General features: G+C 42.7%; 2 protein-coding genes across 4 annotated transcripts in view; one reads left to right on the forward strand and one right to left on the reverse strand.

The window, feature by feature from the left end:
• Positions 1–6,440, forward strand: part of upf2 (UPF2 regulator of nonsense mediated mRNA decay) — a 33,166-nt gene extending 26,726 nt beyond the window's left edge. For all 3 annotated transcript variants that reach the window (XM_062066615.1, XM_062066617.1, XM_062066616.1), the window contains 3 exons: positions 4,207–4,348; positions 4,426–4,546; positions 5,840–6,440. In XM_062066615.1, coding sequence (XP_061922599.1) covers positions 4,207–4,348; positions 4,426–4,546; positions 5,840–5,849 — 273 coding nt within the window. In that variant the 3' untranslated portion in view covers positions 5,850–6,440. The remainder of the gene's footprint in view (positions 1–4,206; positions 4,349–4,425; positions 4,547–5,839) is intronic.
• Positions 6,441–7,356: 916 nt separating this feature from the next.
• Positions 7,357–10,956, reverse strand: part of LOC133662530 (mucin-2) — a 5,555-nt gene continuing 1,955 nt past the window's right edge. The window contains exon 4 of the mRNA XM_062066618.1: positions 7,357–10,722. Coding sequence (XP_061922602.1) covers positions 8,567–10,722 — 2,156 coding nt within the window. The 3' untranslated portion in view covers positions 7,357–8,566. The remainder of the gene's footprint in view (positions 10,723–10,956) is intronic.

The raw sequence follows: 10,956 nt of genomic DNA on the forward strand, positions 1-10,956 counted from the left end.
CACACACACACACACACACACACACACACACACACACACACACACACAGCCCAGCAATAATATTGACTCTACAGCTGTGCGTGCGTGCATGCGTGTGTGTTCTTGTATTTTTCCCGTGCGTGCATGCGTGTGTGTTCTTGTATTTCTTCCCTTCTTGAGACATCAACAGGGAAAAGTAGCTTCCGTATGAGGACCGATGAACAAGTTAGGACCGAAATCATGGTCCCAATACAGAAAACCATTGCATCTAATAGAGAATGTCTCATTTGCACCCCTGGTGGTAAAATCTATCAAAATTAGGGTGTTCCCAAAAAGGAGGGATTTTTCAAATTGACTGTGTGTCGGTTTTAAAAGTGCTCCCCCTCTGGCCAAACATATGTAATAACAAGTGTGTGTAAGAAATTGAAATGGGCCCCCTTTGGCCAAAAATGAATAAAATATCTACTGTATATTAATATGTATATAGAGACATACTGTAATAACTTGAAGTAAATAATGAAGATTAAAAACCAATTACAAACAGAAAAATCAAAAACTAAAAGGCTTACCTTTTTTATATTTGCATAGTATGTATATATACCAGGAGACCCTGCCCCAAGTGGAGGAGTTCAAGTACCTCGGAGTCTTGTTCACGAGTGAGGGAAGAGTGGATGGTGAGATTGACAGGCGGATCGGTGCGGCGTCTTCAGTAATGCGGACGCTGTATCGATCCGTTGTGGTGAAGAAGGAGCTGAGCCGGAAGGCAAAGCTCTCAATTTACCGGTCGATCTACATTCCCATCCTCACCTATGGTCATGAGCTTTGGGTTATGACCAAAAGGACAAGATCACGGGTACAAGCGGCCGAAATGAGCTTCCCCCGTCAGGTGGCGGTTGAATCCCTTAGAGCAGGGGTCACCAACCTTTTTGAAACCAAGAGCTACTTCTTGGGTAGTGATTCATGCGAAGGGCTACCAGTTTGATACACACTTAAATAAATTGCCAGAAATAGCCAATTTGCTCAATTTACCTTTAACTCTATGTTATTATTAATAATTAATGATATTTACACTTAATTGAACGGTTTAAAAGAGAAGAAAACACGAAAAAAAATGACAATTAAATTTTGAAACATAGTTTATCTTCAATTTCGAGTCTTTAAAATTCAAAATTCAACCGAAAAAAAGAAGATAAAAACTAACTAATTTGAATCTTTTTATGGAACATCATTTGTAATTTTTCCTGATTAAGATTAATTTTAGAATTTTGATGACATGTTTTAAAAAGGTTAAAATCCAATCTATACTTTGTTAGAATATATAGCAAATTGGACCAAGCTATATTTCTAACAAAGACAAATCATTATTTCTTCTAGATTTTCCAGAATTTTTTTTTAAAAGAAATTCAAAAGACTTTGAAATAAGATTTAAATTTGATTCTACAGATTTTCTAGATTTGCCAGAATAATTTTTTGGAATTTTAATCATAATAAGTTTGAAGAAATATTTCACAAATATTCTTCGTCGAAAAAACAGAAGCTAAAATGAAGAATTAAATAGAAATTTCTTTATTATTCTTTACAATTAAAAAAATAAATTTACTTGATCATTGATTTAAATTGTCAGGAAAGAAGAGGAAGGAATTTAAAAGGTAAAAAGGTATATGTGTTTAAAAATCCTAAAATCATTTTTAAGGTTGTATTTTTTCTCTAAAATTGTCTTTCTGAAAGTTATAAGAAGCAAAGTAAAACAATTAAAGAATTTATTTAAACAAGTGAAGACCAAGTCTTTAAAATATTTTCTTGGATTTTCAAATTCTATTTGAGTTTTGTCTCTCTTAGAATTAAAAATGTCGAGCAAAGTGAGACCAGCTTGCTAGTAAATAAATACAATTTAAAAAATAGAGGCAGCTCACTGGTAAGTGCTGCTATTTGAGCTATTTTTAGAACAGGTCCTTACGGGCTACCTGGTGCCCGCGGGCACCGCGTTGGTGACCCCTGCCTTAGAGATAAGGTGAGAAGCTCTGTCATCCGGGAGGAGCGCAAAGTAAAGCCGCTGCTCCTCCACATCGAGAGGAGCCAGATGAGGTGGTTCGGGCATCTGGTCAGGATGCCACCCAAACGCCTCCCTAGGGAGGTATTTTGGGCACATCCGACCGGTAGGAGGCCACAGGGAAGACCCAGGACACATTGGGAAGACTATCTCTCCTGGCTGGCCTGGGAACGCCTCGGGATCCCCCGGGAAGAGCTGGACGAAGTGGATGGGGAGAGGGAAGTCTGGGCTTCCCTGCTTAGGCTGCTGCCCCCGCGACCCGAACTCAGATAAGCGGAAGAAGATGGATGGATGGATGGATGGATGTATGTATATATTATTAATGTTGTAAATACAAATCTTTATATATCTAGAAAGGGTGGTCCTCAAGAGGTAGGCATTTTCCGGAGGTCTCAAGAAGTTAACAAATACAAGACTGTGTGTGTGTGTGTGTGTGTGTGTGTGTGTGTGTGTGTGTGTGTGTGTGTGTGTGTGTGTGTGTGTGTGTGTGTGTGTGTGTGTGTGTGTGTGTGTGTGTGTGTGTGTGTGTGTGTGTGTGTGTGTGTGTGTGTTTTGGCAAGTGTCAGCAAGGGAGCGTGTGGTTTAGAGGCAGAGATGGGCTCTCATACTGCAGGGCGTGTCCTGCTTTCAGAGTGCAAGTGTCTTACGCAACAGAAACAAAATTGCTGGAAAAGTTGTGGAGAACACAGAACATCCTTGTAGGTGGACGACACACACTGCATAAAGTATCCTTTGTGTGTGCCGGACTACTTCCTTAGACACACCTTTAGTGCATAACATTGTAAGCCAATAGGGATGTGAGGATCCTTTTACCGAAATACGTTGGCAAGAGTCATCTAATCAATCACTGGTTAGGCCAGTTCTCCTCAAATAGTGTGGTGGGCCCCTCTGGGGGGGGCGCGGTGCTATGCCAGGGGGACACGTGTGACCCTGGGGAAAAAATGCTTTATCAGTATCAAAATCCATGCACTAGAAAACGCGCTCATTGTAGCCAATAATCCTTTCTTTCTCATTCTGATAAAAAAAAAATCGGACCAAATTGTTTTATTTACTTTTATTTTGTAGGTTAAAGTACTTTATGTATCGTGCTCCTGACATAATGGTTCTGGTCAATTTGAATTTATTATTGATTGAGTTTATTGAATTATATCTTCTAGTATCGAATGGTTAAAGTCGGTCAAAAAATGTTATAGTTTGAATGAAGATAACTTTTTTTGGAGAATTTTAGGGAAAATTATGCATTTTAAATCTTTTCTGTGACGGACTAAAAACAAAGTTATTAAAGTTATTATTTGTTGGACATTGATCTATATCAGGGGTGTCAAACTCATTTTAGCTCATGGGGCCGCTTGGAGGAAAATATGTGCACACACGGGCCAGACTGTTAAAATCATAGCATTAAAACTAAAGACAACTTCAGATTGTTTTCTTTGTCTTACTTTGGCCAAAAATAGATCAAACACATTCTGAAAATATTACAAGAAAAATATAGAAAAAAATACTGGCAGCAGTAAAGTTTAGATCCATGAAGGAAAGAAGAAAGTGAATGAATGCTTTTAACTGAATGCATTTACATATGCATAAAAAAAAAAAATATTTTGTATTTTTTTTTTTTTTTTAGGAGTTAAGTAACGTTAATGAAAACCTTTTTCCAAAACACAATATAGAATGTAAGATACAACAGGATAATGCATACTCTTTTCATCCATCCATCCATTTTCTACCGCTTGTCCCTTTTGGGGTCCCGGGGGGTGCTGGAGCCTATCTCAGCTGCATTCGGGCGGAAGGTGGGGTACACCCTGGACAAGTCGCCACCTCATCGCAGATACATTTATCATTGGTTTTCAAAACGGTTCCAAATAGTGGGACCCCAAAAATTTACTGTGGCACCCCATTTTTATGACTTAATGGGGTCCCTTGGACCCCATTTTGAAAATTCCTAGCGCCAACACTGTCGTTGTTTGTTTTCTTTAATGTTATTAAGGACACAATGTTATGCAGTGGTGTACTCATAACAATTTAATGGACAAATGATATTATTTGTAGGAGAATGGGGGTGCGCAAAATGTTTTCTTCTCCCCAGAGGGGGAGTATCAAAAAACAATTTAAAAGTCCTGGGTTAGGTGATTTACTGCTTTGTAAGATGCCTCTGTTACAGTGTGTGTGTGTTTACACAGTACAAGATCTTGAACGTGCCGCTGTCGTCCCACCTGGCGGCCAACCACTTCAACCAGCAGCAGGCCGAGCAGGAAGAGCGCATGAGGATGAAGAAGCTCACCCTGGACATCAATGAGCGTCAAGAGCAGGAAGACTACCAGGGTAGGCAGGCCGTCTTTAGTATTCATTGTTGACTGTGGAGCTTTGATAAGTGTGTGACTCAATTGTGTGTGTCGCAGAGATGCTGCAATCCCTCGCTCAACGTCCGGCGCCGGCTAACACCAACCGCGAGCGGCGGCCCCGCTACCAGCACCCAAAAGGCGCCCCCAATGCTGACCTCATCTTCAAGACCGGAGGAAGGTTTGTAAAAGTGTCGGTACACAATCAGAATTCCTAACATCGTCCTGTTTTTTGTGTGGGAAATGTGTCCCAATTATGTGTCTGCTCTAGGGTGGTACGGTATACCGGTACTAGTATAGTATCGCGGTACTAATGAATCAAAAACGGTACTATACTCTGTTTGAAAAGTACCAGTTCCCAACGGGCATGACGGCGCGCGTCACGTCGTGTTATTGCTGGTTTTACGAGCAGAGGAGCATGTTCGGCAGTGCACAATCACGGAGTACTTACAAGCAGACACAGTGTGTAGACGGAAAAGGGAGAACGGACGCATTTTGGCCTAAAAACTGACGATAAAGGTGACGCTATAACACTGAAACGCCCTCAGGGAAAGGTGCTTTAAGACATGGCTAGCTAGCTGGCAGCTAACATCCATCCGCAGTCTGCAGTGTTTTAGCTACTTCTAAATCACTAATCCTCGCCTCCATGGCGACAAAGTAAGTTTCTTACAAGTATCATCCCTGCAGGACGAGGAATAGCTAAACATGCTTCACTACACACCGTAGGAGGATACAATAGCTCACCGGCGTCACCACTAGCAAAAGCTAGCGCTAACAAATGCCATGGGTTAGCGTAACGATACCAAGTACAATTGCGTGTCTAGTCCATACTACTATGATTACATCAATATTTTTTATCATCACAATCTTTTTTCGTTTTTTAAATTCATATTTATAAACTCATGAAATATGTCCCTGGACACATGAGGACTTTGAATATGACCAATGTATGATCCTGTAACTACTTGGTATCGGATTGATACCAAAATTCTTGGTATCATCCAAAACTAATGTAAAGTATCCAAACAAGAGAAGAATAAGTGATTATTACATTTGAACAGAAGTGTAAATAGAACATGTTAAAACAGAAAATAATCAGATATTAACAGTAAATAAACAAGTAGATTAATAATTCATTTTTACGGCTTGTTTTTTATAATGTTGACAAAATAATAGGTGTATAAATGACACAATATGTTACTGCATACGTCAGCAGACTAATTAGGAGCTTTTATTTGTTTACTTACTTACAAAAGACAAGTTGTCTTGTATGTTCACTATTTTATTTAAGGACAAAATTGTTCTTCGATTGCAATATGAAACATATGTTTAATGTACCGTAAGATTGTTTGTTAAAATAAAGCCAATCATGCAATTTTTTTGCGCTGCCTTTTATTTAGAAAAGTATCGAAATACATTTTGGTATCAGGACAACCCTAGTCTGCTCTAAATGACCTCTTTGTCTGTCCACTAGGAGACGCTGATGAGTCCTGAGCTGAATGAGCAACAGAGCGAAGGAGCAAAGAAGAAGAGGGAGAAGATCGGCGGGAAACCCGTCGGGCGGGGGGGAGTCCTCTAGACACCCACTGATGCCGGGACAGAGTTAACCCTGACCTGAACACACACCCTCGCCCTCCTGAGGGCCCTGAGGAGGACAGACCAATGTGGGACCCGGGGTCAGACAGATGTCACTCTTTCTTCTGGTCTGTTGCCCGAGATGACAAACTACTAAGAGGACTTAACATGTGGCGGCCTATTGCGGGGACGGGAGACGGACAGAAAGTGCCGATTGTGGTCATTGCGCCAAACAGGCAGAAGAAGTAAGGACATAGTTGACATGACACGTTTTGTTTGTTTTGGGGACCCTTGAAGTGAACCTGCCAACAAATGTGAGCGTTGTTGACGTGAGGCTGTGACGACTTCTGAGTAGCGTTCTCTTCCTCCTGTTCCACTGTCATGTGACCTGAAGCTAGCAAACGGCGCTTAACTGTACAAACCATATCAAAAGTAGTTTCATTGGAGTAATAAAGCTCATTTCTAAAGGTTGAACAATAAAGTTACCCTCTACATACATATATACTAATATTACTGTATATTTATTATTGATTAGTGTACTTCCGTTTTCATGACTTCAGTTTCCTGGAGAGCAGTGTTAGCTAAAGACCAAGCAGCATGATGGCCAACATGATATTTTCTTTCATGAGGCCTCACAAAACACCTCAAAGTGGGAAAAGAACAGTGGAACAAGAGGGACATAATGAACTGACTTTGCATTTTCGTCTTTTTAAGTTATGGTGTTGGACAGTATTCACCATGCTTCGTTAATAATGCAGCGGTCTGAGCTCCTCCTTCGGATGCTGTCCCGTAGGTATCTGTGTGTGTGTGTGTGTGTGTGTGTGTGTGTGTGTGTGTGTGTGTGTGTGTGTGTGTGTGTGTGTGTGTGTGTGTGTGTGTGTGTGTGTGTGTGTGTGTGTGTGTGTGTGTGTGTGTGTGTGTGTGTCCTAGTCAAGTGTCAGACTCATCTTTGGACTCAGTCTGCATTGGCAGTGAGCGAGAGAAGCAGTCAGTGCAGGTCTGTCGACGAGAGAGGGGTGCGCCTGTTTGTCCAAAGTCTAATTACAAGGCAGCTAACACAAGTATTTGCTCATTTCCTGCCCGACAAACGTACGGCAACATACTGACATGAGCTGCAGAAGCGGTAACTGAACTACTTGTAGAAAAGAAAAAGACTGGCCAATGAGACCAAGACAGATTAGCTCACTGCTGAATGTCCCCACATTGATCCTCATCCGAATCAAAGTGTTTTCACACTTCACATCATGGACATGATGGATTTAGATAGATCAAAACCATAAGTGAGTCATGGAATCAAACCTGTTGGATTTGAACTTGTGATCCTGGCCAAGTATTCCACAGACTGAGCCAATCATTGAGCAAGCTGCTCATTCTTCACATTCCACAGTCCCTCAAAGCACAACAGCCACAAGCAAGTCACGTGATGCGCTTTAATGATTGACACACATTCAACAAGAGCTGAATACATTAATATGTACATGTTAGATAGTATTAACGTATAGTACAGTAGATGGGTATGCACCAGCAGATACTTCATAGTAACTGTAGATGAGCTACAGAGAACCGGAGTCTTAAAAAAAAAAAAAAATTCACAAGATTGTAAAACCCTGCAAACGCAAAAATATACTTCATAAGTGACTGTAGCTGAACTACAGAGGCCGGAGTCTGAAAAAAAGTACATAACTATGGACAGAAAGAGACACTTTGTCGCGAGCATAAGGAGACGAGAGGGTCTTTGTGGTCTGAAGTCCACAATGCCTGCAGAATAAGCGGCAAAGTATTCCCTCTGCAGTCAGAAAGTAAAAAGCTGTTCCAGAATGTGCGGTTAGTGTTTATGGAGTAAAAATAACCTCCAGCAGAGGACAACTTCTTCATATTACATACAGGCGCATCGTAGTACATCACAATATCCTTGATACAAGTGATTTTATTCCAAGAGTCCGCAATAACTAAACGCTCAGGAAGGCTTTGCAATGACAATTTTTATGAGATACCGAATTATTTATTAATTGTTTTGATATAATATAAAGCATATTATATCAAAACAGTTGAGAAATACCTTCTTGAAATATTTCACTCCATGTGCAATGCATGTACGATGTCCCCCGTGGTGGACATTTGTGGACATGCACAATAGGGTTTAGACTTAGACTTAGACAAACTTTAATGATCCACAAGGGAAATTGTTCTGATCCGCAGGAAATTCAAAGGAAATTGTTTACTTGTTTAATTTACTGTTACTTTTTTCCAAAATGTGTACGTCTGACAAAAGACCGCAAACAAACGTCCACTGCAAGTTTGTGCTTTAAAGTGAACTTGGGAGTTTTTCAAATTTGACAAGATATTGTGATTTCATAAGGTGCACCTGTACATTTGTTCCCTGAACAGTTGAAACATTTATCTCGCAACTTTGAGAAGTAATTTGCTCTTCAGACAAGAACCCTGATCTTTGCTCTCTCAAACAAAGGTTTCCTTTGCAAACAAGATGACATTTGTCGTCAAAACAGTCTTGCCAGGAGTATCCAGGCAACAAGAACTGGCTGTGCAGGTCTGTCCTCTCGTCTAGGTAGGTTTCCTTAGACACGCCTTGCTCTCAGTCAAGCATGGAAACCTTCCATCAAGTCCATCACGAGTCTTTCAGCAACCCAAGTTTCCTCAGAGCCTGGTTGCGAGATTCGTCTGCAGCCCCACGGCCAGAAAACTGAACAGTGATACCTTGAGGTCGAAACGCAACGTTGGGTGTTTTCCTGTAATCGGTGGGCGACAAGGCTCTGGTTGGGGTTGCAGCGCCCACATGGTGATAGGACTTAAGAGGATTTCTTGGTGCCGGGGCTGGAGGTGGGCCTTTGAAAGACCTCGTAGGGCTGTCCAAAGATCGCTGTGAAGGGTTGATAGTCTGACTCTTGCCTCCGAAACTGTTGAGTTGAGCTGGAGGGAGGTCTTTGACAGACATCGTTGGGCCATCAAAAGACCACTGTGAGTCTCTGGAAGAGTTATTGGTTGGACTATTGCCTCCAAAACTGTTGAGTTTAGCTGGAGGTGGGTCTTTGAAAGACCTCGTAGGGCCGTCTAAGGATCGTTGTGAAGGGTTGATGGTCTGACTCTTGCCTCCAAAACTGTTGAGTTGAGGTGGAGGTAGTTCTTTGACAGACATCATCGGGCCATCCAGAGACTGCTGTGAGGCTCTTGAAGAGTTGTTGGTCAGACTATTGTCTCCAGAACTGTTGAGTGAAGCTTGAGATGGGTCTTTGAAAGACCTCGTAGGGCCGTCCAAGGATCGCTGTGAAGGGTTGGTGGTCTGACTCTTGCCTCCAAAACTGTTGAGTTGAGGTGGAGGTAGGTCTTTGACAGACATCGTCGGGTCATCCAAGGAACACTGTGAGGCTCTTGAAGAATTATTAGTCGGACTATTGCCTCCATAACTGTTGAGTGGAACTTGAGGTAGGTCTTTGAAAGACCTTTTTGGGCCATTCATAGACCGCTGTGGGGCTCTTGGAGAGTTGATGGTTGGACTTTTGCCTTCGTAACGGTTGACCACATTGGGATTGGGGCTGAGGAAGGGGCGATTGACATCGATGACAATGTCAGGAAGGTCGCTCCTGGTCATGGCCACCGGAGACACAGGAGACAGGACTTTGGACTTACCGCCATAGCTGTTGAACTCGCTGGAGTTGACCAGCGCGGTGGGCAAGACTTTGGCTTCTTGGCTTACTAAAGGACTCACATCGTCATTATTTGGGTGAACTGCAGTGACCACGATGGATTTGCCTCCAAAGTTGTTCAATTGCACCTCTGCTGGAGGAAATTCAGGTTCATCCTTTTCCAAAGTCAGTGGGCTCAGTGGAGGCTTACTGGGAAAGCTCCTGGGAAGCTTCACTGCTTCTCTGCTGACGTAAGTTGGGATTGGTGGTATTGTGGTCTTGGACTCTGGCACTGAGGGGCTGCTCTCTTTCAGGAGAACACTGGGTTGCATAGAACTGACAATGGTACTTAGTGATGTCGTGGTCTTAGACTTTGGCTCAAGGGGACTGCTCTCTTTCGGGAGAACGCTGGGTTGTGCAGAAAAGGCACTGGTACTTGGTGGTGCTGTGGTCTTGAAATCTGTCACACGGGGGCTGCTTTCTTTCGGGAGAACACTTGGTTGCACATAATTGAAAATGCTACTGTTCTCTGCCCTCACAATAGGATTCTGTGTGGTACTGCTGGGAGAATCTAGTACTGACATTCCACCTGACACGGCTCGGTTCCTGGCCAGGCCCAGTTTAGACAGTGCTTCCAGCCTGGACTTATCTGGTGTGGGGTCCCTGAAGGAAATGCTGCGGGCGGGCAAGTTGTAAGGCATCTGCTCTAGATTGGGCTTAGAATCTTCCTGCGCCGGTGCTCCTGTCAGATTTGCCAACACCTGCGCTCGCCTATCGTGAAGGTTCACATTGGCGATGGACTGATTCTGGAGGGTTTTGCCAAGAATCATACTAATGTTAGCAGGGTATCTATTTGGCTTGGTGGAGGTAGGAGGACCCATCTTTGTGAGGAAGTCTGGTGATCTTTCACCCTCCTGGCTGCGGTGGATGTGGAATGAAGAGGAATGGTCTGTGTCTCCTGCCTGGTTCTCAGCTATCTTCTTGGCTATGATGACAGGGGTGGGGACACAACCTGCTGGGTGGTACAAGGGGCTGTCTGCTGGCTCATAGCTCCCACTTGGTGTGCCAGAGGGGTCCAGTGGATCATGTCTTGGTTTTATCTCAAAGTGGCTTTCTGGGTTCACCACCATTGTCTGGAAATCTGTGACAAACAAAATTGAACAATGAAAATTTATTGAAGGGTCATATTATGATTTTTTTCTACACTTAAAACACTTCTTTGTGGTCTACATAACATGTAATGGTGGTTCTTTGGGCAAAATTGTGCATTGATTATGTTTTACAGACAGTTGTCATGCCTCTTTGACCGTCTCTTCAGGATGCACCGTCCTATTAACGTCGTTCCACCACGACAGCGTCTTCTCCCCACCGTTTT

The sequence above is a fragment of the Entelurus aequoreus genome, linkage group LG12, assembly GCF_033978785.1.
Source record: "Entelurus aequoreus isolate RoL-2023_Sb linkage group LG12, RoL_Eaeq_v1.1, whole genome shotgun sequence".
Classification (NCBI taxonomy): domain Eukaryota; kingdom Metazoa; phylum Chordata; class Actinopteri; order Syngnathiformes; family Syngnathidae; genus Entelurus; species Entelurus aequoreus.